Below are 17,910 nucleotides of genomic sequence, written 5' to 3'. Positions count from 1 at the left end.
AGGTGATATTTCACACCGGGTTCCATTGTTTTAAGTTTCTGATGATGGCAGTGTTCTTGAGTCGCACGAGACAACGTCAGCTCTCAGCTGTTGGCTCGTGACCACCTCCATTGTCCCGGGGCTTGTTGTCCTGAGTGACCGAGTATAAAACACAGATACACCTACAGAAGTGTTGCGTTTATCGTTCACTTGTGTTCATATCGCTCCCATATTCTCCTTTTCTGTCATCATGAACAGATTTCTACAAGGTTTGGGTCTGGTCTCAGGCGTCCCTCCAGCCCCACAGGTCGGACCGCAAGTCCCTACAGCCCAACAGGCCAGACCGCTCGCACCTCAAGCAGGACCATCCACCCAGGTGGCAAGAGGTACGCCCATTGCCAACCTGCGACCTTCGTCCACCAGCTCGACTTCGTTTTCAACCCCGATGACGTCCACGCCGTACTGCACGCCACGACAGGGGACTGGGCCAACTGGCGGAATGGCATCTCAGTTGGATGTGAGTGAACAGAATACCTTTATGTAATCTCTGTACCGATACTACTGTATGCCTCTAAATCGTCTTTATCACGTTCAACTTGGCATGCATGCTGATTGTATCCACGTGTCTTTTGTCTGTGTTGTTGTCGGGTGACGTTTTCAACCTAGCGTTGTATTTTTTGGAAGCTTAGACTTTCCAGGAAGGTTTTACATGGTTATATAGCTATTCCTAAGATGTGCAAGCAATCTCTACATAATATCATCCATGAATATTTAAAGGTATACGTAACTGACGTATTTTACTGACGTAATACTACAGAGATTAGTGAAGGCGGTACAGGCGGTACATTTGTGAAAACGGGTGAAGGGTGAACACACCTGTACCCGCTCAGGATCCGACAATGCGGTATGTAGACCAACTCACTCACTATTGGTGCGGTTGCAAAGTATTTTGGTGTTAATACACTACACCATTACACTGGTCCGTCCGTCAAGTGATTAGTCAGGTGGTACACAGCAGTGTATCAAGAAGTATCATGTTATTGACCTGCATATATCTGATATGTCTGACATGTATTTTTTCACAGGCTAACGATGCAGCAGAGTTACAGAGACTCCGAGAAGAGAACGAAAGACTGAGAGATGAAATCAGGCGTCTGAAGGGAATGGTAAGTCAAATGAAGTTACTGAATATAGGCGTCGCACTTTTCTTTTAAAACATTACTTACATTACATGATGTGATCTTCTTGCGGGGAAGGAACACCCTCCTCCCCCCTCAAATTACCTTAAATTTCATTCTGGCCAAATAATATCACCTTAATGTATATTCCTCGTATGATGAGGGTGAGTTTTAACATGCTTCTTTAATGGTATCTGAACATTCTGAAAGACATATCCGACTTCTAAATATGCCACTAAAAGATATATGTCCCTATCGTTAAAAAGTCTTACCGCAGGGAAGTTGAACTTGCCGATAATCAAACTCGGGCCGTATTAACATACTGTCATCATTTAGTTGACAGAACGATAGCCTTTCGATTTGGGAATACCTTCGAAGTATGCATCAATTTCATAAATGAGAACATTATTATCCTTACCAATGACACCATGCTGCGTATGACATTTAGTATTATTATCATCAGTGTCGCTACTCAAAGAGGACACAGCACTTAGTCGCCGGTAGTTGGTCAAAACATTTACTGCCAGTTCGGTATTTGCATACAGACATTGCAAGCCAAAGCATGAAACACCGTCAACAACACGGACAGCATGTGGCTACATCAAAAAGTATGCAAGGATTCGGGTGCATATAATTGTTGAATTGGCAACGAAATGGCAGATGAACGAATTCACAATACACCCATTGTGTCGTAGTCAGTGTCGATGTGTTCGGTAGTGTGACATTTGTAGCCTGCTGTTTTCCATCATACCCTATCAATTATGTTATCATTGAAATAGGGTAAATATACATTCTTTCATAGAAGTTGTGATATGATATGAAAATACGACAAGTATAACACCTGTCAATAGATTGAAAGGGCAAATCTAAAAAGAAACATACTGTCGGAAATAGAAAAAAAATGATTAACAGAGGTAACACTATGTAGTTCAGCCCTATATATGTGGCAGAGTCAACTTTGTATATAATTACTGTTGTAAATATAATAAACACGTGAATCTTTTAAAGTATTATGTCATAATATTACTTTGAGATATACTATCTCATTAAATAGCCTAAATCTAAATAAATTGTATCAGTTAATTTATGCTAACATCTTATATCATAACCCAGTCTAGTCTTAATGTAGTCTATTTCAGTAATACTCATTTGCACTGCATGCTTTTCTCCTGTCAATCCCTCTTAAAGCAAATAGCATATGTCGAAATAACCCACCGTCGGTCTAACTGGGCGTTCATTGGGATGCGTATTAGGATATCGTAAAATCGCGCAAAACTTTGAAAAAAATACGAATAGATGACAAAAACAATAGATCTGACATTTGATGGCAATTGGGGCGCTCATCAAGGTCTAACAATTGTAAAAGTAATTGGGTTTCCGAATCGAAGTACTTATTGTTTCGATTTGGCTATATATGGGAATCACAAACAATAATTAGCAAAGAATCCTTCATTACGGAAGTTATTGGTAAGATTAATATGTTCGTTGGAACGGACTTGGCACTACTCTCTATCCAACAGCTCTAAAACAAGAAGTTATACTTTTTTTAAAGGTTCATTTGGAACAGAGTTATATCTTAAACGATTAACAATTGCAAAATTCCACGTGGCCATGGCAAGATTCCGCTGCAGTTCCCATGGAAACAGGTAGATATGTGAATACTCCTACAGATGAAAGGGTGTGCACTGTCTGTAATCTGTAATGAAGGATATATGGAAGATGAGTACCATTTTTGATGGTCTGTGTACGGTATAAAATATTGCGTGAGAGGTATTTACCTACTAAATTCATATCATATCCAACGCGTGATAAATTTAACATGCTTTTGAGATCAGAGGATGCTAATATCGTTAGAAAGCTGGCCATGTGTAGACACTGTGTCAGAATAACCTGCCGATTAATTATTACCCTCCCCCCCCCTTCCCCCTTTCTATATTCATTATGGGTATGTATATGTATATGTATGTGTAATGTATACAATATGCAATTTATGCTGACTGACCACATGTATATGTGAAAATGGCCCGGGGGCCTACATTCGTCTTGATTAAAGATGTTAACCAAGGTCTAACGACGGACCATCGACTCACCTTGCATGTGTACAAGTGGTCATCTCAAAGATATTGTATGCTTTTATGTTAAATCAGTCATGGTATTAAATGTCTCAAAATATATTTGTGGCATGGCCATCCCATGATTATCAGGACTGGATAATATGTGTATATTGCTATGACATGTCGTTTGCTTCCCCAATATAATTCCCCTTAACTATAATCCTATCTCATCTGATATCTGTCCCCTAACTCGACCCAAGTCACTGCCTCTGACGCCCGTCCTGACACACTGTTTGAGTTTGTTTTCATAAGTAATAGTGAGACTCCATGGTAGCTATATTCTTGACTGCTCCAGTATTACAGTTTATTACGTCAGCTATCATTTATAATGAAGCTAAGTTTAATTTCAAAATGGGCACTTAAAGAGTTTCCTTTGAAGTGCAATATCATCCTACACTAATTTGCATGAATTCATGTTTCAAATCAGTCACTTTGGATGTAGGAAAACAAACCGCATTGCTCATTTCTTTCCTTGTCTCAGTTAAGTCCCTTTTCTACGTTTCCTATCTCCCTACCACTGAGCTTGTAGTTTGACTGAGTTCACGCTTTCAGATATTAACTAGATAATTTGATTATTTTTTCTAGACCATTGGCAATGTACCTATTTTTGTCAAATTGGTTCATAGGATTAAATGGAGCTGTGTGGATGCGTTCTGTATTAACACACACGTTAGTCATCCAATGTATTTACATTTGCTTTGTTTGTGCAGTTGGACACAACACCAACCGCTGCTTCATCGGCACCAGCACCATCGGCAGCAACACCATCGGCAGCAACACCATCGGCAGCAATACCATCGGCAGCTCCTACAGCAGCTCCGACAGCAGCACCACCATCGGCAGCACCGACAGCCGCATCATCAGCTCCACTAGCCGCACGATCAGCAGGTCCATTGGCGACAACAACCGCTGCAGCACCGGTGACCATGAATGTGGCGACACAAACTCTTACAGCAGTGAGTATGCAACTGGACTTCATCACTGGGAGTATGTTTGGTGGATCCTTCTGAAACTAAATCCCAAGACGTTCCAAGTGAAATTTAAAATTACCGTTTTTCTTAAACGTAATACTTTTGCTAATTTAAATTTCGGCAAAACTTTCTTACAATCGACAGCGGCTGTAAATCCAGTTAGGGCCCACGCAGGTAGCAACAGCACTGCAAGTCCCCATGACCCCTGTATAGTGATCTACGTCAGTTGTTGACGACTTAGAGCCTGTTGTTGTGTTGTATTGTCCTCGTAAATACAATAGTTTTAGACACCATCTGTGATTCTCTGGCACCCGTGGCGAGCCACCTCCTCGTGGTGGGTGCTGGGTAACGCCAAGAGCTCGCCGACATCCCCGTAGTGGACCCGGGGGGATATTTGGTCCACCAACCCGTTTGCCGTGGGTTGCAGCCCTGTGTCGGCGGAGGAGGGGATCCTGGTGGTTGAGAGTAATAGGAGCTTGCAACCGTGTTCCTGTTGCTCAATACACCACTTCGGCCCTGACTTCGCCTAGACGGGTGGTCGAATAGGCTCGGTTCGACCAATCGGCTGGTCATGCCAAGCCCTGTGCATGGAGCATTATTATATTTATCAATGCACATATATCATTTGGAATCGTTGTAAATTTGGACTTGGCTTTATAATCTAAAACATGTTGAATTTGAAGTATGTTGTTCTGTAATTTGCCTAGAGTCCTATGCCAGAAGGCGGTGGCTCATGGGCCAATCTGGTAGAATTATTAATCTCTTAATTCTTCTGCTGGAGTATATCATCCGGGTATCCTTGGTGCTGCAAGCTGGAGGCCCGCTTGCTTTAGCATTGTCCTTGTGATACTCCGTGGTGGGTGGGGAGCTCGGATGATGAATCATATGACACCAATCATGGCTTATGAAATACCCCCCCCCAAAAAAACCAAACGTCCACTTGAAATTGATCCCGTTGATACTTCTCATAGACCGTCTCTATCGATTGAGTATTGGCCACGTTTCCTCGTTATTGAGACTCCGGACAAGACACCATTGAAGTTGAACCCTTTCGCAGTATCTAAGGGCATTCAAGGTATTGCTGGGGATGTCAAGAACATTAGACGCTTGCGTTCGGGTGCATTGCTAATAGAGTGTGGCAAGAAACAGCAGACAACCAATCTGATGAACATTGAATCTTTTGTGGGCATTCCGGTCAAGGTCTCTGCTCACAAGACCTTGAACACAAGTAAATGTATCGTCAGAGATCGTGATCGGTTGTTTGCTGACATGTCCGAGCTTGATATAGCATGCGAAATGAAGGATCAAGGTGTGCTGTATGTGAAGCGCTTTTCCACCCGAAAAAACAATGAAACAATCCAAACAAATACCTATCTGTTTTCTTTTTCATTGCCAAATGCTCCCAAATCAGTAAAGGCGGATTACTGCAATATCCAAGTTGAAACCTACATCCCCAACCCGCTCAGGTGTTTTAAATGTCAGAAATATGGACACGGTGTATCTACCTGCACATTGTCTGTTGTGTGTGCTCACTGTGGTGAGAAGACACACACAACAGAAGATTGTGACAGTGACTTTAAAAAATGCACTAACTGCTCTGGCGACCATTCATCTTCGTCAAAACAGTGTCCAATATGGAAAGAGCAAATGGCGATTAACAAAATAAAGTTCACCCAAAATATCTCTTTTTCTGAGGCAAAGAAACTGGTGAAGAGATCTGACCTTCTAGAAAGTTATGCTACAGTAGCAAAATCATCATCTGAATTCAGCTCTAAAATAACAAAATCATCCACAGGATGCCAAACTACCTTGACTTGGGTCAGTTCCGACTCCCCACAGGTTTTATACCCTGCTATATCATCCCAGACTGAGGAATCACTTCCTACTACATCAAAGTCCTCTGATCATAAGTCATCTTCACAGTCACGCTCTGAGTCTCATTCAACAGCTGATAGACAACAAATTGTTAAAACTAAACCCAAACCTAAGTCAGATGCTTCAAAACAACAAAGTGGCAGAGCTCCTAAGGGGTCACAAAATAAAATTCAATTGTTTAATAAATATGGGTCTCTTGAAGATATGGACGTTTCTGAAAACGTCCATTCTAGGGCACATAGCTTGTCGCCCTCCAAAAGAGTGCGGGGTAGATCCCCAAAAAATCCCCCCAAAAGATAGTTTATTCCAATAATATTGTACAATGGAACTGCAGAGGTTTGAGGACTAATTTACATGAACTACAGCTATTAGTCCAAGATTTCACACCTGCAGCGTTATGTCTCCAAGAGACATATTTAAAACAAACAGATGCATTTGACCTTCGCCATTTTAATGCATATCATTGTTTTTCACCTCTGGGTGATAGGGCCACTGGCGGATCATCCATTCTAGTCAAACAAAATGTTATTCAAAGCCCTGTTTCACTTAATACTAATATGCAGGCTGTTGCAGTGAGAATTATTTTACATGTAGCGTTTACGCTATGCTCTCTTTATATTTCACCATCTTCGGCTTTTGCCAAAACCGATCTTCAAGCTCTATATGATCAGCTCCCAAAGCCCTGTATTATAATGGGAGATTTAAATGGCCACAACCCACTCTGGGGTAGTGTAAATACAAACACTAGAGGTAAATTGTTGGAGGACTTTTGTTCTGACAATGATTTATGTATTTATAATGATGGTTCCAACACATATTTACACCCTGGTACAGGGACTTATTCTGCTCTCGACTTGTCACTTACAAATTCAGAACTATTAAATGAATTTGAATGGTCAGTCCACGATGACCTCTGTGGAAGTGACCATTTTCCTACTATATTAAAAGCTGTAACTCCATCTGATGTTCCTCCATCATCAAGGCGGAATTTTACAAAGGCTAACTGGACTTTATATGAAACACTGTGTGCTGAAAAACTTAAACCCGAACTTTTTATTGACGTTCCTGATGCTATTAAATGTTTTACTGATGAACTGAATTCCATAGCTGATGAGTGTATACCAAATTCCTCTGTAGTTCCACACATAAGAAAACCATGGTTCAACGATGAGTGCAAACAAGCTAGGAAGGCAAGGAAAAAGGCAGAACATTATTTCCGTCGCCATCCTATGGTACATAATTTAAATAAATTTAAAATTTTAAATGCTAAAGCGCGGCGTACTTTTAAACAAAACAAACGCCAATCTTGGCAAAATTATGTGTCCAAAATAAATTCTCGGACACCCATGTCCAAGGTATGGAACATGGTCCAGAAAATCAAAGGTAAAGGTACTAAATCTACTGTCCATCATCTCAAACATGGAGATCAATTGCTTACTGATAAATCAGATATTGCTAATAAACTAGGTGAAACCCTTGCTAAACACTCTTCCTCTTCAAATTATGTACCAAAATTCCAGCAATATCAAAAACAACAAGAAAAGAAAACTATTAATTTCAATTCTGATAATGGGGAAGATTATAATGAAACGTTTTCTATTCATGAACTCCATACTGCTCTTGATCAAGCTCATGACACTGCTACTGGAGCTGATAACATACATTATCAACTCCTGAAGCACTTACCAGAATCCTGCCTAGAAACTCTTCTCAATATTTTTTATGATATTTGGACATCGGGTAACTTTCCTCCCTCATGGCGTGACGCTAAGTAGTACCCATACCTAAACCTGGACGTGATCATACGGATCCATCCAATTATCGTCCGATTTCATTAACTAGCTGTGTTTGCAAGATCATGGAACGCATGATAAACAATCGACTAGTTTGGTACTTGGAAACAAATAACCTTATAACTGATATACAGTGTGGTTTCCGTAAAAACAGAAGTACTGTCGATCACTTAGTGCGTTTAGAATCATTTGTTAAAAATGCACTAATTAATAAAAAACATACTGTGTCTATCTTTTTTGATCTAGAAAAAGCATATGACACAACCTGGAAATATGGTATTTTAAGAGACCTACATGACTACGGCTTGCGAGGTCGTTTACCTCAATTTATAGCAAATTTTCTAAAGGACAGACAGTTTCAAGTTCGAGTGGGTTCTACCCTGTCTGATCATTACAATCAGGATCAGGGTGTTCCACAAGGCAGTATTTTGTCTGTCACACTTTTTAGCATAAAGATAAACAGTTTATCAAAAGTTTTAAACGATTCAATTGATGGATCATTATTTGTGGATGATTTTAATATTTCTTGTCGTGGGAAAAATATGCATACTATTGAACGACAACTGCAGTTGTGTTTAAACAAAATAAATAAATGGTGTCTTGAAAACGGCTTTAAATTTTCTAAATCCAAAACTAACTGTATACATTTTTGCAGAAAATATAAACCACATAAGGACCCTGAACTATCTCTAGATGGCACTCCCATCAAAGTTGTAAAGGAGGCCAAGTTCTTGGGCCTAATCTTTGACTCCCATTTAACATTTCTGCCTCATATCAAGTCCCTTAAAACTAAATGCTTGAAGGCTCTTGACTTGTTGAAAGTTGTTTCCAACACAAAGTGGGGAGGAGATCAAGCAACCCTCTTACACCTGTATCGATCACTCATACGTTCGGAACTCGATTATGGTTCCATCGTATATGGTGGAGCCTGCAACAGCAACCTTAAACTTCTTGATTCTGTCCACCATCAAGGCTTAAGACTTTGCCTTGGGTCTTTCAGAACTTCACCTATTGATAGTCTCTACGTTGAGGCCGATGAACCATCTCTTACTCAACGTCGTATAAAATTGTCTTTACAATACACTACTAAATTATATTCTGATGAATCTAACCCTGCCTATAACTGTGTGTTCAATCCCCTTTATGAAGATTTGTATAACAAAAAGTCTTCTCTTGTTCCACCTCTTGGGCACAGAATTAAACCATTTATTTCTTCTGCCGGTATTGAGCTGGAAAGTATATCGCCTTCCCGTCTTCTTTCTTCTCCTCCTTGGCAGTTGGTTAGGCCACAAGTTGACCCAACATTAACATTTTTTAAAAAATCAGAAACAAATGACTTACAATATAAACAAGAATATCATCAATTAAAGCATAAATATAGCAATTAGAAACCTTTATTTACAGATGGGTCCAAGGACGGTGGCGCAGTGGCTTGTGCCACTGTCATTGGATTCAGAACAATATCTTCTAGATTACCAGATAATAGTTCTATTTTTACAGCTGAAGCTAACGCCATATTAACAGCTCTCAAATATATTCAAAGACACCCGAAACGTAAACAATATATAATCTATTCCGATTCTCTTTCTTGCCTTCAGGCTATTAAAAATATTTCTTGCAAACATCCACTTTTAATAGAAATTATTGAATTGTATAATGATCTTGCTACTGGCCAATACGACATCGTCTTTTGTTGGTTACCCAGCCATGTAGGCATTTCTGGTAACACACTGGCTGACCTTGCTGCTAAAGCAGCACTCAACAAATCTGTGACACCACTTCTTATTCCTTATCGTGATTACAAAGCCACCATTAGATCTTATATCCGTGATCTGATGCCAAAGAAGTGGGACACCCAAGTGGGTATCAATAAATTACATGAGACAAAACCTTACATTGGTTATACCCACTTGGGTTGTCAGTCCAGATTTGAAGAGGTTATTTTGCGACGATGTCGTGTTGGCCACACTAGATACACTCATGCGTACCTGTTAAAAGGTGAAGATCCTCCATTTTGTATCCCTTGTGATGAGAGAGTCACGGTCAAGCATATTCTGCTTGACTGTGTTGAATTCTCCATCACAAGGGATAAGTATTTTACAGTTAAAACAATTAAGGATCTTTTTACCAGCGTTAATTCTCATTTAATTATAGGTTTTTTAAAAGAAATTGATTTTTTGGTTGAATTTTGAATAATATGTTTCTGTAAATAGATGTATTTTAATGACTGGTAGTTTGAATTAGTAACTTGAATTGTTGGTGGCTGTACCCTCAAAGGGAGTTGAAGTATTGTAAAATTATTGTCCTCCTGAGAGGGTACGTAAGTCCACAAACATGCAAAGTAAATTCTAAATTTCCACGTTTTTAATGGTAGTATAAGTGTATTTTTATTGTATGGCTAGATTTCCGAAATTGCTGACGGCTGAGGGGATGATGTAAATCCAGCTAGGGTCCATGCAGGTAGCAAAAGTACTGTAAGTCCCCATGGTCCCTAGAATGGTGATCTACCTTCAGTTGTTGGCAATCTATAGCCCGGTTTTATATTGTATTGTCCTCTATAGATAAATTGTTTTAGGCATAGCTACTAGTTTTACATTCATTTCTGTGATGTTCTAGTTTTTTACTGTCCTTCGTCGACTGATTGTTATAATACTCATATATTCCATTTTAATGTTCCGTTCCCGTCACGATATGGCTGAAATATTGCCGATGTGACATTAAATTTTAACTCACTCACTCACTCACTGTGATTCTCTAGGTATTTTTACAGTCCTCCTCGATGACTGATATGCTATCACATTATATTTATTGTGTATGCAGAACTTTCTCGTCACTACATGACTGGAATATTGCTGAGGTGACGTTACATTCTAACTCCCTCACCCACGCACTCGATAACTGGATAAGTCTTCATCTTCGCTTGACACGACTTTCGTGTCTCATCTCCCTCTGTCCGCTCATATATTATATATCTGAAGCATATCGGCAGCTGTTTGAGATTTGTGTTTTCTTTTGCGTTCTAGAGTGAGTGAGTTTAGTTTTACGCCACACTCAGCAATATTCCAGCTATATGGCGGCGGTGTGTGTAAATAATCGAGTCTGGACCAGACAATCCAGTGATCAACAACATGAGGATCGATCTGCGCAATTGTGAACCGATGACATGTTAACCAAGTCAGCGAACCTGACCACCCGATACCGTTAGTCGCCTCTTACGACAAGCATAGTCACCTTTTGTGGCAAGCATGGGATGCTGAAGGCATATACTACGCCGGACCTTCTCGGGTGTTTTGCGCTCTAAAGTATTTAATGATTATTTTCTAACAGATTAAGGCGAACTATTCACTGTGGTGCATTTCATATTCTAATGAAGCCTCTCTACATTGCTTTCTTGTTCTCAAAGAACCCTGAACCCGTTTCCCATTGATACATTGAAGCAGCTCTACATTATTGTATTTCCGAACTTCAACTGTTCATCGTGTTCTTTTCATCTTCTTTGTTTTTATTCAGGTTCAAGCAGCAGATGAAGCAATGCAAAGGCGTGATGCTAGGTACAGACAAAGGGAAGCAAGACAACAGCAACGTGAGAGGCAACAACAGCAGCAACGCCAACGACGATTTCAACTTCATCAACAACACAGACAGCAGCAGCAGCCCCAACAACAGCAACATCCCCGTCAGCAGCAGCAACCTCAGCAGCAGCAACAACCTCAGCAGCAACCTCAGCACCAGCACCAGCAGCAGTACCATCAGTCGCATCAGCAACAGTCCCGCCAGCGACTGCAGCACCGACTGCAGCGCCGACAGCAGCAGCAGCAGCAGCAGTACCACCACAGACAGCAGCAAGAAACCCCATACCAGGAGCTGTTACGTCTTTTCGATGAGGAGAAGAGGACTTCGGTGAGATATCTTACCTGACTTCTGAGAATACCAAATGCGGGTTTTTAACATTCCCAAAGTGCCATAGCTGATTGTAAGACAACACACGGCCATTTGCTTGGAACACAATAAGGGTGCAGGTCGTTGCTGATCCTGTTGATCTCAGGATGCCCCACACTGGACCTTGTTGACTGCATCACACAGCAATGTTAACTCCTAATTACCCAAATTCTTCAAATCAGTTAATGAAACAAACTTCCCATTGTCTTGCGTGGGCCTCAACTGCTCTGTTACACAAGAGGCAAAGGACCATGGCGCTAGTAGTCTTTAGCAAGGTATTCACTTATTTTCCATTACGCATATCTCCGAGGAAACTGAAAAATGCTCATGTGTAATAGGTGGAACACCAATATGTTGCGCCATATGTTAAGTAGATCCAGTAGGTAAAAGGTACCATACCTTGGACTGGAGATGATGTCTAAATATTGTTTGTTTACTTGCAGACAAGGGGTCGAATACGGAAGCCAGCGGGTGTTGTCCAGGTGTCGATGGGAGGAGGAGTGTCCAGTAAGTTGAGCGCCCTGTGTTTCTAAACTTGAAAATAATGTGTTCTTGCATTCGTATTGGGCATATGACATTTGCTGTTGGCCTGTGAAAATCTGGGGTAGAATAGGCCGTCAGCTACCTATGCTTGCCATAAAAGGCGACCATCCTTATCACAAGAGGCGACTAGTTAGATCGGGTGATCAGGATCGCTGATTTGGTTGACCCACGTCATAGGTTACCAATTGCGGAAGTCAATGCTCATGCTGGATTGTCTGGTCCATACTCGATTACTTACAGACCCCCGCCATATATAGCTGGAATATTGCTCAGAGTGGCACAAATCACAACTCACTCACTCACATATGATGGTGACTGTGATGTTTAAGATGTTTTCATCTTTGTCTCTCTACATTTGAACAAAACACTTCTTTCTACAGATGTCATTACCACAGAACACAGAACATTACCACAGGTCTTCATCAGACAGAGACAACGTCAGGTGAGTTGGCCAACAGATTTGCCTGCATTCTTGTGTTGTCATGACTAGTAATCCTCACCTTTCATCGACACCAGACCTCCTCAGCCAAAGTTGACATGCTCAGTCGGCATAAATCATTGCTGTCATCAGTCTCTCCATGACTGTCCACAACACCATCCTTCTGCCACCTCTCCGGGTATAAAGTTATGATAATCAAACCATATACGATTTTTAGGGTCGGTGTGGTAATCTAGTTGTTAAAGACGTTTGCTCATCATGTCCCCGCTGTAAAATTAAAATAACTCACTTCCTTAAATCTTTAAAGAATCTTTTCCTGTGTGTATTTCATTTTCCTAAGTGGCCGTCTTCAATGATTTTTGGTTTGATCTCACAAAATGCTCAGGCCGTCCAGGGTTAAAAGCATTTATTGGGGAACATACAAGTTATTTTATCACCTTTGCCAAGAGCTGTTTAATTGTTCAGAACCTGGCACATTTTTAGGGGGGAAGTGAGTCCAGACTTTCTTCATTATGAAACCATAACCGTTGTGTCATTGGAAATAGAACATATCTTATATATAATAGCATTATTTGAAAACAGCTGTAGTGTCACTGACCATATGTACAAAAATGGTTGTGTAAATATATATGAAAGAGCAAATCTGGGAAAAGTGATTAAAGGTTGTAAAGATAATTGAAAATACAAGTCTAGTATTGATTTGTCTTGTATAGCTTTGAATCTTTCGTGTGTGAATGTTTATTATATTGAAATGTATGTAAGTCGAATTACGGTCAGTTTGTTTTCCCAGCAGAGAACACCGACAGCAGTTGCAACGGCACCAACTACATCACGAAGAGCAACATCAACTAGTACGACCACAACAGCAGCAGTGAGTATGCTTTGCCTGACATAGTTAGCTATGGCCCCGTTGCACTGGAGTACTTTTGTGAGATTTGTTACAGTAACGATATCTTCACCCGTGGTCACTTGCGTGGTGATTCTTTTCCACTTGCTGGTGACCATGAGCCCATATAAATATTGTATTGTTGAGAATATTAATATATTTTTATACCATTTTAGTTTTATTTCAATGTCTGTGGCACTATAGTATTTTTACTGTCCATGGTCTTAATCTTGAAATCCATTCATAAAATTGTTCTCGTCACGATATGGCAGTGATATTTCCGATGTGGTGCTAAATCCAACTCACTCGCAATGTTCCTTAAGACCCCCTACGACCAGTTGTTTTCGTTTACCGTGAGTGTGAAGGTAGTTGCTGATCATGTAGTTGTTGTAAGAGGTGACTGTCGGGGTCGGGGTCGGGGTCGGGACCGGGGTCGGGACCGGGGTCAGGGCCGGGTGGTCAGTCTCGCACACTTGTTGTCATCTGTTCCCAATTGCGCAGATCGATGCTCATGCCGTTGATGACTGGACTGTCTGGTCCAGACACGATTATTTACAGACCTTCGCCATATAGCATTGCATTCATGTACCTGACATCACGCCTACCCCCGACGAAACGTTCTCATGCAATAGAAAAAAAGCCAATATGTTGTTCCATATGTTAAGTACATCCAATAGGTAAACGTTACCATGCAGTGGATTGTAGATAATGTCTAAGTATTGTTTCCTTGTAGACAAGGAGCTGATTACTGAGCCGTCCCGCTGTTGTCCGGGTGGCGGTGGGAAGAGGAGTGACAAGTAAGTGGAAAGCCATGTGTTTCTATACTTGGAATTAATTGGTTGCTGCACTGGAGTAGAGCAACAACTATTATGATAATTATGACGTAACCATATTTACATGTTTGCCCTTCCGAGTATGAATGTACTTTTCCTTTCCTTAGATGTCATTACCACACAACGGCCCTTCCTGAGAAGAGACAACATAATGTGCCTCTGTCAACCACCTGATTTGGCATCCTCAGTTGACAATCCATCAATCACGCCGACAATTCATGTGATCAACAACACGCTGCCATTAGTCCCGTCATGACTACAAGCGACCATCCTCCTGCTACCTCTGCAGATGCCTTGCGATGTTTCAGGTTAGCTTTCACAAAACTATTCCCCTCTTAATATCAAAACAATCATAAAGGAACAATACAAGTTAATTCATCATCTTTAAAAGAATCGTTTCAATTCTTCCCATTCTAACGAAATAATATGATTATTATCTTTTTCTCCTCAGGTGTGTTGAGAGTCCAGCGCTTCCTCATTACCTCTGCCATTCATACCGCACATGAATTCTTACCACTCCATACGCTATGTTAGCATTCCCAGCATCATGCTATCAGATGTGGATGTGAAGGTACTCTCCACTTGTTTTCACATAAGGAAGAGGGCTCTTTAGAACTACATGTTTGGTCACCCAACCCGATGGTGCATCTTGTACCTACTGATAACCGGACAGCTTTGAGGTGTTGAGGGGTGCTTCATGTTTCATGGCTCACACTCCTACATGAAACACCCGCTAACACCTTCTGGCTGAACGATGACTCGGTGGTATAGGTAAGCACAATCTCAGTTGGTTGTATTTGGTTAGCATTTTTAAAGATAACTGGTACTGTCACCAGCATGTTCAATATCCCTGCAACATAATGTCAGATCATACTGATATTTCGTTTGCATCTCGAATCGAACTATATTGGTCCTTTTTACTTGTAGTAGGGGATGGAGTGTGTTCCTAATCATGTGCAGTCATATGGCTGGTATCCTGAAGTACTTTTTCCTCATTCTTCCTGTCTTATCGGGTCCACTTGTGTCAAACACTCGTGTCTCGTGCGATTTGCGGAACGCTGTCTCCAGCCTACCAAAATGGACAAAATCAGGATTTTTGCCAACTACTACGGTCTACGAACAGACCTCATCAAACAAGGACATTGTCTAGTGACTCAGCCAGATGCGTTCAAACATCTGATTTCAAGCGTGGATGTGTTAGTCTGGAAGGTAAATTTCAAACTATGCGTTTCGGAAATATGTATCCAACAATTACTCAACTAATATCCTCAGAATGTGTTTATTATGGACGTTATGTGTAACATTCAGGAGTGAACATATTCTAACTTAATCGCATCAGTGAGCAAAAATGATGTCCGATACAATTTGTTGTTATATATGATACACGTTGTATCACATGATTGAATAGGGCTTGGTGATAGCGCTCAATGTGGAAACGCATTTACGTTTGTTTTGCTTTTGCAGCAGGGCTCAACGCCAGCAGCTCCACCAGCATCTCCATCGGCAGCATAACTGGCAGCTACATCCACAGTTCTGAGAGCAGCACTATCGGCAGCACCATTGGCATCACCATCTGCAGCTCAAACGGCAGCAGCTCCATTGGCCACATGAGTATGCTATTGGAGTTCATCACTGGGAATTTTGTTTTAACTCACCTTGAGAGGCATGCACCCTCGATAGGTGGATTAGTCTTTACGTTAGCATGACACGGCTACGTTGTTGCAGCTGTCTGTACATCATGCTTCCACTCTGATATCCTCAATACAACTTCCACTTCCGTGTCACGATATGTTCCCAGTAGCATATTGCTTTCCACATTGTCAATAATATCAGAATAACATTACGATTTATACGTGGTTCAATGTACAGTTTCTGTGTTTTAACTAAGTCAAGGTTAATTCCGCAGAGTAATATATTTGATATTCGAACAACACAACTCAGCATTGGGTTTTTGTTTTCTGAACCCATTTCCCATTAGTACACTGAAGGAATTCTACATTAGTGTATTTCATAACAAACAACCTTTCATCAAGTCCTTTTCATGTTTTATTTTCAGTTGGGTTCAGGCAGCTGATGAAGCGAGGCAGAGGCAAAGAGAAGTAAGACAACAGCAACTTGAAAGGCAACAAAAGCAGCAACACTAATTCCAACGTCAACAACAACCCTAACAGCAGCAGCAGCAGCAGCAGTAGCAGCCCTTACAGCAGCCCAAACGGCATCGTCCCCATATGAGGAACTGCTACATCTTTTCGATGAGACGAAGAGGCCTTCGGTGAGATGTCTCTGGAGCATGACGATTACGGGTTTTTAGCGTTCCCAAACAACCAACACTGATTGTTAGATCCCATATGATCGTTTTGTTAGAGTACTATGAGGGTGCAGGTTGTTGCGGATCCGACCAATCTCAGGATGCCTCAATACAGACCTCTGTTGACTGCGGCACACAATCATATTCACTCCTAATTGCTAATAATCTTCAAGCCTCCTCTTTGTCTCGGTTGGGCCTCAACTATTCTCAGTGACACAGGCGACAAAAGGATCATGGTGTTAGGCAGCTCCCGAGAGATACAGATCGACAAATATACAAGGCGTTTATTTATCCTCCATTACACACATCCTAGATACTACTGAAAGTGCTCACGTGAAATAGGGAGAACACCAATATGTTACACCATACAGTACTTCCAACGGGTAAACGGTACCGTGCCCCAGCGACTGGAAATAATTTCTAAGTTTTCTTTGTTTCGTTGTAGAACTGAAAATACAAGTCTCCTATTGTCGTGCCTTATACAATATTGAATAGTAGGGGTGAATGTTGACTATATTGAAACGTATGTAAGACGCACTACGCATTACGTAGATTTTGTTTTTCCAGCAGGAAACAACACCAACCACAGCTGTGACACTTTCAACTGCATCACGAAGAGCAGCCTCACCAGTATGACCTGCAGCACTTGCGACCATGAATGTGACGACTCGACCGCTTTCAGCTGCGAGTGTGCTATTCAAGTTGATCAGATATCACTTGAATTTGCCTTTGAGAGGTAGGGATGCTCTACACATGGATTTGTCCGACATACAACTCAATCCTTATTTCCAAGCCTCTTGATGAAATATTTCCCATTGTCATGGCTGAGACGTAACTGGTCTCAGTTACCCAAGCAGTTGGTAATTCACAGTGTTAGCGTTTAGCTCCCTGAGAATGTGGATGGACTAATAAAAGACGTTAAAAAATCCGGCACCTCTCCTTCTCCCAGTGAAACGCTCTCATACAACAGGAAACGCCAATATGTTGCCCGTTATGCTATGTACATACCACAGGTTGATCGGAGAAAGTCCCGTTTCTTTCCTTGTAGAAAA

General features: G+C 41.2%; 1 protein-coding gene across 1 annotated transcript; it reads left to right on the top strand.

Moving 5' to 3' along the window:
- The first annotated feature begins 229 nt into the window (after window positions 1-229).
- Window positions 230-17,598, top strand: LOC137255513 (uncharacterized). Its single transcript, XM_067792947.1, has 9 exons — window positions 230-496; window positions 1,065-1,145; window positions 1,621-1,657; window positions 3,982-4,258; window positions 11,421-11,810; window positions 12,293-12,356; window positions 14,840-14,858; window positions 16,015-16,161; window positions 17,426-17,598. Exons 1-9 carry the CDS (start codon window positions 230-232, stop codon window positions 17,596-17,598), a joined length of 1,455 nt encoding a protein of 484 aa, XP_067649048.1.
- Window positions 17,599-17,910: the final 312 nt, after the last annotated feature.

This window comes from Haliotis asinina, chromosome 11 (genome assembly GCF_037392515.1).
Source record: "Haliotis asinina isolate JCU_RB_2024 chromosome 11, JCU_Hal_asi_v2, whole genome shotgun sequence".
In the NCBI taxonomy this organism is placed as follows: domain Eukaryota; kingdom Metazoa; phylum Mollusca; class Gastropoda; order Lepetellida; family Haliotidae; genus Haliotis; species Haliotis asinina.
Note: the sequence above shows the minus strand (reverse complement) of the source record. Positions and strands in the feature narration are given on the sequence as shown.